An 18,591-nucleotide genomic window follows, 5' to 3' on the forward strand; every position below is an offset into this window, starting at 1 on the left:
CACTCTTTTTATTTAAATCGGGAGTCTCCCGCTTAGATCTGGCGGGTTGGCATTTATGTGTTTTTACATTGCTGCTTGAGAAGTAAAGTGTAGAGATGAGCATAATCCAAGCCTCCGGGTCTTGACATATCATCCCCTTTCTGATGTCATGTAATGTTCTGCATTCACTGCAAGATGGCCGCAGCGTTTCCTACGTGTTTGCGCTGTCAGAGGGACCCATTCGACGCAGCTCATTGGACGCTCAATGACTTAATGTAGTCTTTTGTCTGTCTCCATGGAAGCACACACGGCTTTATGGTTTCCATAGGGACGAATCGTAGCAATGCCGCAAACAGTTCTCCGGACAACGGAACGAGAAGAGGAAATAAACAAATTGGGTCGGAGAAGTGCGAGTTCGACGCTGGAATTCCAATAACTGGATATAAATCGGCAAACTTTCCACAGACCGGCGTAGTCCCATAGCCGTGCCTGGTTATGAGTTCCTGTCACCGTGATGTTCTTGTTCTGCTTCCGCAACCATGATGAGGCAAACTCCCTGGCGGAGGGGCCCGAGCGACGCTGTAAGCTGGCACCTGGACCAGGCGGCGCAGGCCACCATTTACATTGTGCGGGAGAACGGCCCCACTGGCTTCCTGTTACGAGATGACGAGGAGACCAAGCCCTTCAAGGTTCTGCTGGGAGACCCTCACACTTGCAGCTGCCCCTCATTCCTGCGCGAGAAGGAACCCTGCAAGCACATCTGCTGGCTTCTGCTTCGAAGGTTCAAGCTCCCCAGAGACCACGAGTACACCTGCCAGGCAGGACTGGTGGAGCGGGAGATCAACAGCATCCTTCGGGGACTTCACAGCACGGCGCCAGCAGCCAGGAAACCGCAGACCTCTGCAGCAGCAGAGCAAGCCAAAGGCCGGCAGAAGGAGCTGGACTCGGAGGACGTGTGTCCCATCTGTCAGGACGAGTTGCTGAGAAGGAGGCTGCCTGTCACATACTGCAGGACATGCGGGAACCCTGTGCACCTCAACTGCATGAAGATATGGGCCGAGCACCAGCCCAAATCAGAGACTGGCTGCACTCTAAAGTGCCCGCTGTGCAGAGAAGACTTTGCATCACTGCAGATTCTTAAGGAAGAACTCAGGAACTCCGGCCAGCTGGTGACAGCGTCTGAGAAGGAGAAGCCAGAACGGCACCTGGGAATTCCATGCAACAGCTGCAGGACTCTGCCCATAGAGGGGGCATGCTACAAGTGCACTGAATGCACTCACTTCCATCTGTGCCAGGGATGCTTCACTGTTGGCCATCACCCGCCACATCAGTTTGTATCCAGACAAAAGAGGAATCAGCGATGGAGGCCACTTGTGCACGTTATAGGGCCATCCCCTGAACATGGAGCATGTCTGGGAGAAGAACGCAATTCCCAAGAAGGTACATGGAATGTCAAAGCTGGGTCGTGTCATGTGCCAAAGCAAGTTCTCAAATCTTTCCCCTTGACCCTGGTCCGGCAAAGTAGCAAGTTGTTGGGCCCAGGTCAGCAGTGTAGGATGTGCCTGAAGGCCTTCAGCATTGGTCAGTATGCAAGACTCTTGCCATGCCGCCACACTTTTCATAGAGACTGCATAGACAAGTGGTTGCTGCACGAAGATGCCTGTCCTGTGGATAAGCATGTTTTATACAATCCACTAACATGGAAGGAGACGTCAGCCAATGAAAACGCCAATGTTTCTGATCCTCAATTAAGCAGCAACAGGCTGGCAAACCTAAAGGAAACGGCACTCTTCATACCTGGGACTGGATTGTTCAGTAAGCAAACAAACCATGGATATGCCAGTGAATTGTCGCAAATCAAAGGGAAACCAATTCATCATGAAAATGCTCAAGTAGCCTTCAAGCACACTTTGGCCTCGAATGCATTGGACTGTCAGTGCTTCACCAAGCAAACCAGCTCTAAACTCCACAGAATTTCTGAAACCACAGGCCCACGTCCTTCAAATTTGTTCCAAGGCTTAGCCATAGAAACCACCAAGAAGCCATGCTCTTGCAAATCACTTGATCGTATTGCAGCCAGAAAAGGGATCTTTCCTAAACGGATCCGAGGCTCATCATCAGCCCATCAAAATGTATTTCCTTTGGGCAGATATGTGGGTATTGTCGGTCCTGAAGGTGATCATGGTGGCCTAGATAGGGCTGCAGGATCCCAAGGTAGACACGACAGTAAAAGTGCAGGAACACTAGGTGTTCATGGAGAGTTAAATCTTAGACCTCTTTTGGGCACACCTGACGTTACGATGAAAGGAGATCCTGAATTGGTACATAAATATCAAGCCCGTCAGAGACTCCTTTCTAGGAGACCCAAACAAATCCCAGTGAGTCTTCAAACATCAGATATGGCTTTCCTGATGGAGGGTATTCCGCTGAACCATGCCTAATGCTCTCAACAGAAAAAAAAGGTTCATCATGAGTAACATATAATTCAATCGGTTGTTACCGGCCATCTTGTGCTTTAGTTCTTTGTGACGTCCTGCTTTTAGCTCTTCTTTTTGTTTATTGCAGACATGCACAAAACAATTTAATTTTCACAGTATGCACATTAGTTTTGGGATCATACATGTTTGTAAATGGTAGTGTTATGTATACTTTTAGCTACACACTTAAAAACATTTTGAAAGACACAAGTTACAATAATGACAAATAGTAAAGTTTAGCAGAATATATGCAACGGCATATATTCAATATATAGTTATATTATCTCTGTAAATGAATGTACTCTAAATAGGACACAAGGAGTAAGTAAATGTTATTAATCATATATATATATTTAGCAATAAATAAAGTGCTCCCCTTTTCTACCAGACAAGTGCAATTGAGACTAGGGCATCTTCCTATGTTTCAGCAATTTGCACAGGATTTTATAGTGTAGTCTGATGAACAAAGCGCTTAATGTTGTATCGTGCTGTCTTGCTTCTGTGTCTGGACCCCAGAATGAGTGACAGATGTATGATGCTTTAGCGTCTTCATGTTATGGTTCAGTCTCTGTATGCTATGTTACATTTGGGACAGTTGCTCTAAAATAACCTGGATGATGGATTTCTGTACTTCTATTTGTCTTCCTACCTGCTACACCTGAGTGTCATGCAAAAAAGGGACTTGCCTGCAGAAAATGCCTCTTTTCCTCCTTGGCCTCCCAGACTTATATGTATGACAGTGGGCCCACAGTCAACAATTTAGCAACTTCACCCTCCCTCTTCCCAATAATTGTAAATACACAAGTTGTTCCTGGTGTAAATATGTCATTTTAGCAGATATTAAAGGTCAATATCAGTCGGTAATTCATAGACTCACTTCTCTTTCTCTTCTTAAATATTGGAATTACCACTGATCACTTCCAGGAAGGGGGCGTAGGTCCCTTTTACTTTATTAATGGTCATTGAAAAGGATACATATATTTGTATCAGATGGAATGAGAGGTATGCGCGGTATAAGAACAGTGTCTAGGTTCCACCGATTAGACAAGCCTCTATGATAAGTCTTTGTAGATGCGTGCTGTTGTATTCCAGAGGAATTGGGGATTCGCAATAACAATATTCCACGTTAGCAGAGAATCTCGGGACCCATCAAAGACTCCCCACTGCAAAACGGGAGACTCAGCCATGCGGTAAAGTTACTGTCTTTATTTTCCAAAATAGACAGGAATCATACAGGAAAAACAATTCTCCACTAATCTCAGCTTCTGAACTTGTGTCGCATGTTTTTATGCACAAGTGACGTCACAAAAATCAGGTCCACCCCAAAAACCTATGGGGTGTCCTCATTGTCATTTTCAGGCTAACTGCATATAGGAATTCTATAGGTTAGTAATTCTACTGGCTTCTCATATCAGGTGGCTCTGCCTGAGACTACCCCCCCAAAGTGACAAATTGCAATGTTGCAGGGTCGCAGGAAGATCATTGGCCCGTGCAACATTTTACACCACCCCACAAATGGAGCTTCTTTCTGGATTGGCTAGAAATGGTCCTCCCAGACCTGGGACCCTTTCTGGTCAGAGCTCCGTGTACCTTTTCAAGGTGATGGGAAGGGATATAGAGCACTGTGTGTTCCATTTTGTTGCTACTGGTCTGATCACCTAGCCTGGGACGGTGCCTTCAGGTAGCAGTTTTTGGTGGGCAACACTTGTATCATTCCACTCTTTCTCGATGGGAACAGCTTCTCTTCCCACTATGAGTAAATGGATATTGTCCTGTTCTGCTGGGTCACGTGTGAAGGGACCACACAACATAGCCCTTCTGTCTGCAATTATGAGGATTTTATTCTGAATTCTTGCAGGTGGCTTGCTGCCTCAGGAACCAGGAATTTGCCACTCACCCCTGTCCTTGGCTGTGAACACCAGCTCTGCGCCTTGTGCTGCAGGGAACATGTCTCCCCTTCCATGTTTCTGCGACCTGTCTTTCCAACCTCATTCACTTTTGTCACCATAGAGCTTCCCTATATGTGGCTTCTTATTGTTAGTTGCAATAAAGTATATGCAAGCTTGGCCCACGTATTTTCTGCGTCTTACTGTTCTGCTTTGGCGAAAGAAAAAAGAAAGGTTCTTAGCATTATGTAAATGTATCCGTCCTCTACCTACAGGAGTTACAGGCATATTTTTCATGTCTACAAGTAATAAACTAGTGCATGTCTGTGTAACTTTATGCATGAATGCATATTTGCTTCATGGCTTTCTCGTGATGTCTCTAATGATGTCATCAATGTCTGGCTTTGCTGTCAGTCGATTTGGTCCCTTGATAGTCTCCTCAAAACCATCAACTAGATACGGTTTGAATGACTGTCTGAGAGAATATCTCTTGTCATATCTGTGATACATTGGAGCAGTCAGTGACTGTCCGAAAAGCGATTTGCACCTTTCATTCTTCATTCTGCAGGTTGACAATCGCATAGGGGACATAAGGGCCATTCCCGGGACCCTCTCTTCAGTAATTGTCAACCTTGTTCCATTGCAGAGTCCCCACAATGGCATAAGATTGCGTAATAGCATAAGTAGAGCACCTACTTTCAGTTTTAGCTTGTGAGGAGGCATTCATCCTACAGCATTTTGCTCTTTAGAGACTGCAGCATTGAGCTGGTAATTAACTGTTATTTGACACTGGAACCACTGTGCCCTGTGTGAAGAGAAGTGGTGGTGGAAAGAGTTAACTTGAAATTATTCTGAATGGTTGCGATAGTGGAAGGTGAAGATGACCACATAGAACCTTACTAATTCTGTTTGTTAAAATGATCGCTGTTGTTGAAGTGGGGCACTCATTGGTGCACTTAGCCAATTGTACTGCTGTGGGCAACCTAACACTGATGAATTGGATCAGCTGAGCACGGAACTATACCAAAGCATTTTATTTATAATATGTAGCTTAACAATTAGAAATAAGCTCTTTCATGCCAAAGGAAGCAAGTGGCACATTGCTTATTAATTAGGGGCAGTGTGGGGTACTGTTAGTCCCAGTAGCTTATGTATATTCCACCTAAAATCTTGTGAATGGGCCACTGCTTGTCAACTATTTCTTTGTCCTGTCTTTGGCAGTGCTGCTTTTCTTTCATAGCTGTCACATGCCCTGTTCTGTGGAAAGAGGGTGCAGACCAGGAGCAAAAGTACAAATAGTATCAAAACTACCTCTCCTCTTCAGCCTAATTTCTCTTCTTGATCTGGTCCTTTAGATTCTCCCTCATTCCTAATTTCAGTCCCATTGTACACCACTAGTTGTATCCGTCAGCTTCCCTATCCTAGTCTGCGCACAATAACCAAATTTAGGAATTGTCTTCTTTTTTATAGCCATCCATTGCAGCTATACATGTGATGTATAACAGCATCATGATTCCCTTTTGCCTGATGTCTGGTGTAGAACACACTATTCCTATCTCAGTGAAAGAGATGGACATGTTAAGCTTGCTGAGTAGGTCCCTACCCAGCAGATTGACGGGGGAGCCCTCGTAGTACAGCACGGGGGCACGTACAGTTTCCCCCCCACTGTCCAACTCTTCAGTGTATGGAACCTCGACCACCGGCCCAGAGAACCCCTGCGTTTCCAATGTTCGATTCGAAAGCAGGAACCTGCCTTCACTGTGGCATGATTTTTCCGCTCCCGAATCCACCATGAAAATGAATTGTTTGTTTCCTATCGCCGCCCCAACGAGTGGTTCCTCTGTTGCGTCACTGGTGATCGATGGAACTGGACACGCAAGTGCTCTCTGTGGGCTGTCCTATGTTGAGTACCACAGGAGTTCATCTATGTCAAAAACATTTCCCGTCACTACTGTTGCCCCCCTGCACGGTGTCGTTGGTTCCCCATTGGCTGTAGTGGCATAAGTAGTGGCATAAGTCTGATTGTGCATAGGAGTGGCACTGGGGGTATGAGGCTGTATCTTGATGGGGCATTGGACGTTCGTTCATGTATCTTAGGTTGGGTTGACTATCTCGCCTAGTCCTGCCCATTGGCAGCCTGTAAGGGCTCCCCGGGTGGGGGTGTCCGGCCTGACGTTCGTTTGGATATGTATTGTTTGGTCTGCTTCGACATTCTCTCATAAAATGGCCCCCACCTCCCATAATTCCAACACTGTCCTTGCATTCCCCCTCGTGACCCTCCATACCCCGCACTCCCACCTCTTGATCCCCTGAATCCTCCTCTATTGCCTCGCCTTCCTCTCGATGGCCACTGCAGTCCCTCATATTGATTTTCCCCTACCCATTTGTCCTGACTGTTACCTGTCCAATTTGCCACCATCTGCATTGGCATCCCCATCTGTCCGTCTTCTTCCTCCCGTTCCCTTCCTGCCGCGCTGGTAGCTGCTACTGCACTGACCTTCAGCAGTTTGCTCTGCACTAATTTAGCTTAGTCTGCCAGCCGCCTCTGAGCTATCTCCTTTTCCTTCTATTTGATCCTCTTGCAGTGGTGTACTATGATGCTTTGAATTTCAGGCCACCCCTTGGCTTCTATCCCAGATATTTTGTCAAGGGCATTCTGCACTTCCTTTGGGAGCCCCCTTTTTATAATTAATTAAAACAGGGACGTTGATTGATCCCACACCGTACCCATTTCCGCTCTCCACATGTCTTGCACCCGGAGAATGAAGGACATTGCCTCTCCCTCATCATTCATTGAGCATTGCATCATTGACTGTAAATCAGGAGCGTCTGGGAATGTTTCCCTCAACGCATCCCACATGCGCGCTCGTACTGTGTTAAACGAGGCCCCATCATGGCGTTCACAATCTAATGTTATTCCTGGGAACCCCGCCTTCACCCAAACCCTGTTAGCCTGGTCTCCCACTGCAGACACCAGCAGGCTTTTAACATCTCCCACTGCCAAGGGCACTCCTGCCGTGTGTTTTCCGGATGCATATATCCACTTGCTGGAGCCTCTGGATAGTGGGGGTAGCTGTTTAAGCAAGTTGGCCTTGTCCATTTGAGCCCAAGGTATATAATTTGGCCTTCCCGCTCCCCAGTGTATCAGAGGTAGCTGTACATTATTCCCCTCCTTTTTAGTACTCACCTTCTTCCCTTTCTTTCTGATCACTGCCATGCGCCCTGCCCTGTTTCTCAGCCTCCCCGTCCATTTTTCCACGGGAGACAACCCTTCTCCAAATGAGGCTCCATTCCTAGCTTCCTCCCCTCCTCCTCTTGCTCCTCTAAGTCGCTCCAACACTCTTCCTCTCTCTGACGTTGCCCCTCTTTCCTCTACCTCCCGCTCACTATCGGCTGTGTTTATTTCTATTATTCGCGTAGGGGTGTCATTTATTCTGAATAAAATCTCTCCCTTTTTCCATCCATCTTCTCCTGTTCCCGTGTTCAGTGGGGGCATGTGGTCATGTTCCACCCGGTGGGTGGATGCTCCTCCCCCTTCTCCCATGGCCCTTATGCGGGACAACTCTGTTCGGGCTATTATAAATTGTGAGTCTAGATCCTGTGCAAGCTTTCCGATATCGATTGTAGGTGTACCTAGGGGTCTCGTTATGCTCTGACTCTCATACGGGGGTGGAGCCGTTAGCAGATGGCTTATGTATGGGCGGGGCTGTGATCTGTGCTTCATATACAGGGTCACTATACCCCTCTGCGGGCACTGGTTTTGACAATGGGGGATACACACGTGTGATCTCTATTACTTTTTCGTCTTCAGTGGGTAGCCCTGTGCTGCCAGCTGTTGTCAGGGGAGATGCATCGTGCTCGTTACTCTTATCTTGGGGCACCTCCTCAAATAAGCGCCACAGATCCAATATCTCTCTTCTATTCTGCAGCTGCTTTCCCTTGTATTTAATAAACAAACAAGTGGCAACCATGTCTAGCACTTCCTTGTCAAAGAACGCTCCTATAGGCCATACTTGTGGTAACCCTTCCCCCTTAACTCCACAATCCACTGCTCATGATACTTCTTAATCTTCTCCACATATCCTGGTAATGTTTTACAAATATGGGCAAAGGGCGTCCCTGCACCCATTGTATTTTTACTCTTGGTACACATTACCTGACGCTTCTATTTTGTACCTGTTCACTTCTCATATGACCAGTTTAACACAAGCTACACTTCTTTTCAACCTAGACTAAATGCTCATTCGCTTTTCAATATCTTTAAAAAACCACATTATTATGCATGCACTTTTTTCCGTACAATACCAAATTTGCGTTTCACTGTTATGCGCAAGAAATACTCTTTTCATATGCAAGACATGAGACAAAACATTTAACAATTCACACGGACACCAAGAAACATAAACACCCCAGATTACCTCCCACCATCCCGAATACCTCTTCTACTTTTTGCCCAGTTCCCCGTTCTTCTCTGAGTTTTAACCTTTCCCTCCACTTTACTTCCAGTTCACCCACGGGAGAGAGAGAATAGATGAGATAAAGGTTGGAAAAAACGTTTCTAAACTAAATACTACTCTGGGTTTCCCATTGGACCCCTACGCTATCTTCTTTTTTTTTCAATTATCATACCCATATATCCTGTACTAGTCGAGATAGCACTATGCGGCGCCGCTTTCCAACTCCCCCCACAGAGATAGGATCCCTGTCAACCTCTTGTCACCTTGTACTTTGTCACCATAGTCCGAATGGTCATTTGCGATAGAAGGAGAACAGTTGGAAATATAGAGGAACCCCGGACTCCCAAAACCCCTTCAATCTCCCTTAGCTTCAACCCTTCACCCTTTTGTATCAAAAAGTATGCCGTTTTATCCCAAGACCTCTTAATCTGACTCCCACCCGTGCCTTTAATATCACTCGCACTTGATACTCACGTGTCCGTCTTTATCTGAGACCCTCTGGACCCGATCAGGCAGGGCGCCGCTCCTTGCTCAAAGACCACGCCCAGCTCTGGCGAGTGGTATGTATGGGTTTTGTTAAGAAGGATCCCGTACGCGCTCGCCCTACTGCGTGCGCACTTCTAGGTGTACCGGTTCCCGTTGGCGGGTAGCTCTTGAGGGAGCGCGCTCGGGGTCAAAGCAGTGGGCCGTCTCGTACGAGAAGGACGGGAAAGAACGCTATTGTGTCAGGGTCACCAATGGGAGGCCCCCAACCCTTCTGGCAAATCACCCAACAGAGTCAATTAAAATACATCCCAGGAGGGAATGAGACCAAGACCAAGTGAGAGTCCGGTTAAAGGCTTTTTATCTAAAGTTTGGGCAAACAGAATCTACTCGGCTCACGCCGAGAGCGCTCTGCAGGAAACAAGTTACAATACATTTTTATACAGTTTTCGTTATTCAAGGAGGGAGGGTCTATGGGGCACAGAATCAATCGGGATTGGTCACTAAGAGATGGCACCTATAGGTGCTGTAGGGTTGGTGACGGTGGATTGGTCCGCAGGCACGTGACGAGATGACATGGTGCTGAGGGTCAAACGTTCAGCTGGGCTCATCGGGTTGGCATCCTCCGCTGGTTTTCTGACATCCTATCTCTGGTTACATTGTGCCCTTGTGGCCACATATTCCCATCCATTCAGAATTTTGACCTGTTCGTCCGGCGGCAAGGCCAGTATATTGCACTTGTGAAAACATGGCTCTGAAGCGACCTTATTCATTACTGGACATGAGTTATATGGCCTTATCAAAGGTATGAACGGTATCACTCTCTGTTCAAATATATTCAACTACCAGGTCGGGGGTAGGGGTTTAAGAGGTCAATGTATTGTCATGGCTGTTCATTCAATATTGATAAGGGGAAGGTTGTAATATATATAGCTGAGATGACCGGGTTGCAACAGGCATATTTCATAATAAACATGTGTCTCCTTGGAGGGGGGGGTCAGGGGCTGATTGTCCAGACAACATAACTCTTTGCTGACGCCAAGGTGATCAGGGGTGAGCTGAGGCCCTCTTCGCAGTTTAGTCCCACACTGCATGTTGGTTAAAAGCTTCTCTAAATACATTTTAACTTGCAACTTTTTAACACATGGCTGGCTGGCTTTGCATTTAAATCAAATAGGCTTGGGACATACTTTTATCTTTATATAACTAGGCAATTCTAGATAATTCTACAACAGGCAGGGAGAGAGAGAGAGAGAAAAGCTGTTGATAAATAATCACATAATAAAACATTTCTTTGATTCGAGATTCACTTACTTGTGGTTGTGCGAGTTGTGGCTAAAAGTCTATGATGATGCCAACCAGGGGCAACTAACTTCTATATTATACTTTTCTAACACCATACATGTAATTACATTCAGCTTCATTGGAAATGAAGTAGCATTGTGTGATTACGTACAGCTCTACATTTCATTAACCATTATTATATTGCAGTTAATATTGTGAACGTTTTGGCATTATAAATCGGCATATATTTTGCCTTCAGTTCAGCAGGTTAGTATAGGAACTTCCAGTTACACACCTATATGTATTTACATTGTTTACTAATAGGCCTTTTTAGCTCGTCAACAGGTTTGTAGATTTTTTACATGAGATGAAAAAGACACGCTTGCTTTTATCTATGCCAAAAGAAAATAGGTTCATTGGTTTAAGAGTCTTCTTTCAGGTGTTGATTTTGCATTAGGGTACACAGTTATTGTATTTTTATGGCCGGGGTCTGTGGGGCGCGGGGCAGGTTTATAGAGTCAGCGAAGTAGTCGGAAGACAAATGATACAGTGTGAATGTTGTTGCGTTTTTCGCAGTCAGCCTTCTCATGGGAACCAAGCAGTTATGTGGACGGCAGAGGGGTGGAGGTGGGGGGAGGATTTTGCATACTGTGTGTGCTCGGAGGAGAGGCTGCGAGCCAGAGTGAGCCACGAATAGTCCATTACCGTTACAAAATGGAGTCTGTAGTTTGCAAAATGGGGTCTTGGCTGCCCCCAGTATTGATGGGCAGAGTGCTTACATGGATCTTGTGGCACCCAGAAATAGTTCCCCACAAAATGGTTTGGTGGTTCCTTAAGGTGGTCCCGCACCGGTGCCTCTGGGCCGGGGCCCTGGACCCAAAGCAGCCATGACTGGGCCTACCCAGGAAGCATAGGAATAAGGGGGTGGGGGTGCTTCAATGTCCCCTCCTTCCACTCATTACTACAAAACTAAATGGCCCTAGATATCATCTTGACCTCTGAATGAGGTGTTTGCACTCTTGCTGCATCCGAATGCTGTATTTCTAGCCTGAATTAGGGTGATCACATCAACAAGATAACCCCTCTGCTAAATGGTTATAGTTAACAGGCTCAATTTGCCCATGAATAACTTCTGTATTGCATGGGATATTGTTAGTATTTGTAGTCCTGCTAGTATGTTTATTTAACTGTGTGGGGAAGAAAACTGAGAATGCCATGAAGGTACCAGAGCGATTGCCTCTGATGAAGACCTCTGAAGCATTGCTGAGTTGAGAACTGTGAATATTTGAGTTGTTTGCCCAGAAGGTTTGAGGGTTCTGTTAATTTATAGCGTGCACCGCTGCCATTTGCATGGTCTCCAGGCACTTATGTGGCTCTGTAAGAAAAGTGAGTAGGGATGGTTAGTGAGGCAGAGAGGAATATGATAGTTTTTACTCTTCTGTTGTTATGTGCAGAGCTAGGAGGAACTGGCATTTATGTGAGCTTTCGAAGTGTGCTTTGTTATGGCAGTAAAGGTGTCTGATTTGTTTGTTGTCTGCAGGTATTGGGTTTGTAGTATGATTAGAGGTGGGTGTGTGGTTTGCAAGTTTTTGGTGGGTTGTTTCACTAGCTCTCTGAGCATGTGTACAGTGTAGTAGGTGAGAGGTGTGAGGCTGTGGAAAAAGGAAGGGGGGCTGTTGGTTGGTTTTGGGTGATCTCTGGGTGTCGAGTAGTTTGGTGCTTCTTCCTTCTGTATTGTCCCATAATTTCTTTGGTCCTGGTGCATGGATTGTGGAGGCACGTGCCTAAACTAAATCTACACGAGTAAACCTGTACAATTCTAGTGTGGCTAAATTCAAAAGCAATGTTAACCAAATAATTCCATTTTAATGTGGCTAAATTCAAAGCAGTGACCAAGTTAATATAGTTCTAGTGTGGCTAGATTCAAAGACAGCATTAACTAAATCCATACCATTCCAGTATAGCTAGATTCATAAGAGGCGTTGACTAAATCAGTATAATTCTAGCGTGGCTAAGTTACAAAACAGAGAGAAACAAGTTAGTACAGTTCTGGTTTGGCTAAATTCAAATAGTGGGAACATAGTACAATTCTAGTGCGGCTAAATTCTAAAGGGGCATTAGAGCAGTACAATTCTAATGTGGCTAAACACAAATGGGGGTACATCTAGTGGGGTTTAATTCAAAGCAGCGGATAGCAAAACCAGTACAGTTCTAGTGTGGCTAAATTCAAAAGCAGTGGGCTGCTGTTCTTGTGTGGCTATATTCAAAAGCTGTGGGCACCAAATGAGTACAGCTGTACTGTGGCTAAATTCAAAAGCAGTGTTCACTAAACCTTTACAATCCTAGTATGGCTAAATTCAAAAGAAGTACTGTTATAGTGTGGCTAAATTAAACAAATAATTTGGTGCAGTTCTAGTGTGGCTGAAATCAAAAGCAGCGTTAACTAAATAATTACAATTCTAGTGTGGCTAAATTCAAAAGAAGGGGGTTACAATTCTAGTGTGGCTAGATTCAAAAGCAGTATATGCCATCAGTATGGTTCTAGTGTGCCTAAATTCAAAAGCAGTGTTAACTAATTCATTAGAGTACTAGTGTGGTAAAGTTCAAAAGCAGCGTTAACTACCTCAGGACAATTCAAGAGTGGCTAAACGCAAAAGCAAAGGACATCAAATCAGTATAGTTCTCTTGTGGTTAATAGAAAGCAGCGGGAACCAAATTGGTCCGAATTACATTGTGATGTACCTTACTTTTCTTTTCTGAAGTCCTCTGGATAGACGGGGGTGGGGGGCAGCAGGGCCGGACACAGGCCAACAGGAATTGCCCTTATCCACTGCTCTTTGCCAACTAACCCCCAGTAGCACCAATCAAGAGCCAGGGGAGCTTTTGGGGGAGGGATTCTGGATGGGGCAAGAAACAGCAGTGTCTTTTCTCATTTATTTTTTTATACAAGGGTAAAAGTCATTGAAGGTAGGGTATAAAGGTTAGTTGGTTCAAATTAAGGGTAGGGTGAGTATTAAATAAATTAAAGGATAGTGTCGGATTTAATTAAAATGAAGGTCCGGTTGTTGGAATTAAATAATTCAATTAAAGGATGGGGGTTGAATTGAATAAACATTAAGGGCACGTTGGACAGAATGAAATCATTACAATTAAGGGTAGAGGGTTCTGAATGAAATCATTAAAATTATGGTAGAAGGGTTGGGATAAATGGATTAAAATTAAGGGCAGGGTTTGGGATACGTTTTCATAAAATTAAGTACAGGTTTGGGGTAAAAATAACTTTAAAGGGAGGGGGCCTTTGGGAGATGTACAGGCCTGGAAGTGTGCACTTACCTGTAGCTCATGGTCCTGGGGTCCAGCTGGCATGGCGACAGGAAGCGAAAAAGATTGAGAAAAAGTGAATTTGTCTAAAAAGGGGAACTGTGGTAGAATAATATATATTGTGAACAAGGAAACACAATGTAATGATTTTGGATTCGAGAAAGGAGAGTGAACAATTGATGAATCTACTATATTACTTTAGACTAGACCACATAACCCTGAACCAGTCTGGTTAGGTAGAGGATTCCATGTTGGAATAATGAAAGCTTGCCTGCAAGATGTTTCTCTTTGGCACACTATACAATAATTCTGTTTTGCATTACTGAAGCTACTGAATGGTGTGCCGTTCTTTAACTCTGTTTGCCTTTTCTGAGTTACAGCCCAATACTGTCTCACTCTGATTCTAATCGAAACTTAATGATTGCAAATTCACTTAGAGGAACATGCAGCGGCAGGATGATATGTAGGATTGTCAAGAAGAGTCAAATGAAAGCTTGGGATTCATTACACATGTTTGAAGTCACTGCAGATCATCTGAAGACTAAGAGGTACCCCCTTAAACTGAAGTAATTCATTTGAAATCCATGCTGCTCAAATACATTTCTATTCACTGACGTGTGTAAAAACTAAGGCACCGAGGGGAAAGGGAGCACATGGATTGGAGTTGTCTGTATGAACCCCTCCATCGTTCTGTAAGTTTCCGTGTCATATATTGCTTTCCTTACTGCTATTAAAAGGCTTACCATGCCTACCTCATTCAAACCTGGATTCTACTTCTGGAATTGTTTTCCATAACATAGGTAACCCCTATGCCCCGGTTTCATTCTAGGCTTCCGATGAGTCTAAAGGCTATAGCCTTCTCTGTCTTACTACCTCTGGGATCTTTCTAAAACATTCTGTCTCTGATGATGTCCCACTATATAACAGATGATGTTAAAGATGGTATCTTCTCTCTCACTCCTTTCTCTCTATTCTTGCCCCTTATTTATTTACTGGACATTTTTATGGCACCTATACAAGAGGTGTTTCCAGGTGCCACAAGACAAGATGGGGAAATGGGTACATGGGAATCAGCAAAAGTAGAACAACAAAAACCGTTATTGGCATTGTGACAATCCTACTGTGCAAGTGCATGACAAGGTGATAAGTGCAGGGGGTGGGGTAGAGGGAGAAGTGCAGCAGTGGGGGGCGAGCAAGTGATGGGGGGGTCCAAGGCGACAAGTGCCAGAGGAAAAGGGGGGAGGGTAGGATGAGTTTGGTGGACAGGAGCAGCAGGTAGGGCTAGTCCAGGAAAGGGAGCCCGAGGGCAAGTGCTGAAGAAGGATGCTGGGGGAACTGGTAGGGGGTGATCTGGCCCCTGTATGACTCTGAAGAGACTAGGTCCCAGTCGCAGCGGCAGATGGAGAGTTTAGCATGGGAGGGGGAGAGGAAGGAAGAGGAGAAAAGAAAAGTCTAGAGAAGATTCCAGAACTTAAGAAGATCCTGCTCAAGTCTGAGGGGGGAAGGGAGGCTGTTCCAGAGGGAGGAGACAGCCGAGGAAAGGGACCTACCTCCCGCTCTCTGCTTGGAGAAACGTTTGACCTACAGAGAGTTGGAGCCAGAAGACCAAAGGACTCTGGCTGGGGGCTCTTTCGGGAGAGAAAGCTGGATATAAAGAGCTCCCAGACCCCAGACAGCCTTGTGGATGATTCAAAGGGTATTGAATTTGATATTTGTAGATACTGGGAGCTAGGTGGAGAGAGTCTCCTCTCTCTAATTCTCTCCTGTGACGAATCTAGTGAAGTTGTCACTAAATTCCCGGCGAAAGTCCTTCCCAATCTGGCCAGGGAAGGACAGAAACTGCCTGTCCCTGATCTTGGGTGTGGATATCTATCGTAGGACCACATGTGGAGACCAACCGTGGGGGAGGAGGGGTGAAGAAGGCTCGCTAGAAGACCTGTCATACCTCTCTCTCTTAAGGATAATAGTCACCAGTCATTGCCTTCCTAGCTATGTAGCAGATTTTAATCCGAACTTCCTGTTGAAACCCATATAAAAACGCATACTTGTTCGTATGGGTCTACTAGGACGAGGAAAATGGCCAAAGTAATGAAAATCATGCCTGCCGAGAACCACAAAGTGCAGAGTAGTTCCGAACAGCTGACCAATGCCGGGAACTTTAAAATGCTTGAGAAGCCGGGAAGACTCGCCATAACCAATGCCGGTTGGGAAACCGGGGGGACGCTGAGTAGATCGGAGAGCAAGCAAGATCGTGGCAGCATCGGTAGAGGAGTCTCCAAGACCAGACGTCTTCTGCATGGAAGTAAGGAGCAAGAGACGCTCTTCTGGGAGAGCTGCTGCAGTGCGAGGAACGGGGAGCCTACACAAAGCTCACATGAGGACGAAGCTTAGCTCTGGGTAACTCACAGTCCGTGGAGAACGGTGAAGCAGCCTGGAGAGACCGATGAGCCTACACATGGAGATTGAGGCACCACGGCGCTTCGAGGCGAGGCGTACACCGCACGGCAATTGAAAGTAAATGATAAAGCTTGGGAGAACTCGAGCAGGGGAACTAAGGGGTACCTGGCAAGCATGTGAAGTTGCGAATGAAAGGCGGGCAAAGGCCCAATACTCTAATGGAAAATATGAAGATATGAGAGTGTTACAACATTGGCCAAATCCTGACAGGAAAGTGTACCAGCCAATTTGAATGTGAGTCTGGGACCTGTACCCAAACATCAAATTGTCAAGTTTAAACTAAGTACTGGCAGGAGAATACACCAGGCCTTTTTCTGTTCATTAGTCAGGAGACTCACACCTGAACTGTGCGGAAAGCAAGCCAGAGGAGAAAGTAAAGAAACCTTGTGAATGTATGAAACCTATGCAAAGGGAAACCAGTCCCTTGGAAGGAAGAGATTGTAAGGTGAAGAAAGGACAATCTCATGAAGTCCTTACCATATATTTGAAAGTGGAGGAAAGGCTGAGAGGAGGTGAACACCCTCATGTTGCTTATGAGACTGTGAAAGAACTAAGAAACCTGGGGGAAGGGCAAACCCTTCCAATAATGCTGGAAACTTTGATTGCTATTTTCTTTGACACCCTTTTGTAACTGAGTTTAAATTGTGAGCTACAGCTGCAAGTTACAGCTAGAGAACATCAAGCCCTTTTGCACTTTATGATGGGGTTAGCATGTGAGGGTCAGCATAGGGTTTTGGACATAGGATAGAAGACTTTTTACTTTGGACTTCTTAACAGAGACCATAGTTTTGTTGAGGCAGGGAAACCCCTCCTAGAGTTAGGGAAAGACGGGCTTTTCTTCAACACATTTCTTTTAATAAATGTTTATAGCAATTAACACTATGCCTCTGTGTCCAAGTCTTACTCACAATACCTTTTATATGGTGTTAGCCGTGGGATCCGGCTCAGTTGACACAAATTAAGGGATACTTACATTCACAAAATTGAGTAACTGGCTTCCAAGCCAGCAACAGCCACTAACGAGTCTATTGGTTTCGACCTAGCTAGTAGTCGGGAGGAAGTGATATCACTGGGAGAGCGAGTGTGAATTTCCACAGGTTTGATCTTGATTCCCCCACATGGAACATATATACGATTAACCTCTCAATCAGGATTGACTTGGCAGCATGGCCTAGACGTTCTGGCTGGGGTGGCTGATCCAGATTATAGGGGTGCTGTGAAAGTACTGATCCAAAATAACGGGAAATACCTTTATCATGTTAAAGAGGGAGAAAAGGTAGCACAGGGAATTCTAGAGAAAGCATTATTCCCCAAAATAATAGAGACTGCAGAAATGGACAAAACCGATAGGGGAGGCTGACAAAGAACCAATACCCCCAGCTGAGATCCTAAGGCCGAAGCTGCAGGACGAGGAGCCAGAAATGTTTCCAGACCTAGCGTTTGCTCAACGCAATTACTGCATATTAGCTGAAGCCTACCTTCAGAACTTCTCAGAAGAAGAAGGAAGAAAAAAGGAGGGGCCTTTCTTTTTTCTGAAACAAGGCCTTCTTTATAGGGGTGATGTTAACTCAGAAGCTACCCCAGATCTCAACCTGTTGTACCAGAATGACAAAGAATGGTATTAGAAATTGCCCATTCTCATTTAACCGGGGGATACGTAGGAACAATGAAAACACAGGGGTAGGTGATCAGTAGGTTTTACTGGCCTGGCGTTTATGCAGAGTTAAAGAATTTTGTTACCACCTCTGCCGTATGCCAAAAGACTAGTGCCCAAATGCTTTCTCCAGCACCCCTGCAGCTTTTGCCCTTTGTTGACATACCTTTTTCCTGTATTGGGATGGATATAGTCGGTCCTCTTGAACCATCTAAATTGGGTAATTGTTTTATCCTGGTGGTCCTAGACTATGCTACTAGATATCCTGAGGCCTTTCCACTCAAACACATCCCAACACTTTTTGAAACACTTGATACTATTCTTTTCCCCGGGTGGGCTTCCTTAAAGAGATCCTTACGGATCAGTGTACTACCATTGTGAGTAAGTTGATGACTGAAATAAAACAAGTCCTTCAAACCCAGACGCTCCGGACCTCTGTACTCTCCCCAAACTGATTGGCTCCTTGTGCGTTTTAATAAAACTCTTAAGTGTTCTCAGGAAACTAGTTGAGACAGATGGAAAAAACTGGGATGTAAGGATACCTTGGGCCCTTTGTACTATCCGAAAAACTCCCCAGTCTTCCCTATGTTTCT

At 45.3% G+C, this 18,591-nt stretch overlaps 1 protein-coding gene across 1 annotated transcript; it reads left to right on the forward strand.

The window, feature by feature from the left end:
• Positions 1-272: 272 nt before the first annotated feature.
• On the forward strand, positions 273-3,320 carry ZSWIM2 (zinc finger SWIM-type containing 2). The gene has a single exon (XM_069636168.1). It carries the CDS (start codon positions 519-521, stop codon positions 2,418-2,420), a length of 1,902 nt encoding a protein of 633 aa, XP_069492269.1. The 5' UTR covers positions 273-518; the 3' UTR covers positions 2,421-3,320.
• The last annotated feature ends 15,271 nt before the right edge of the window (positions 3,321-18,591 follow it).

The sequence above is a fragment of the Ambystoma mexicanum genome, chromosome 7p, assembly GCF_040938575.1.
Source record: "Ambystoma mexicanum isolate Mex_15411 chromosome 7p, UKY_AmexF1_1, whole genome shotgun sequence".
NCBI classification, from domain to species: Eukaryota; Metazoa; Chordata; class Amphibia; order Caudata; family Ambystomatidae; genus Ambystoma; species Ambystoma mexicanum.

Bases quoted from the DNA above. Each gene is read 5' to 3' on its own strand.
- ZSWIM2 (XM_069636168.1), top strand. From the start codon at position 519: ATGATGAGGCAAACTCCCTGGCGGAGGGGCCCGAGCGACGCTGTAAGC.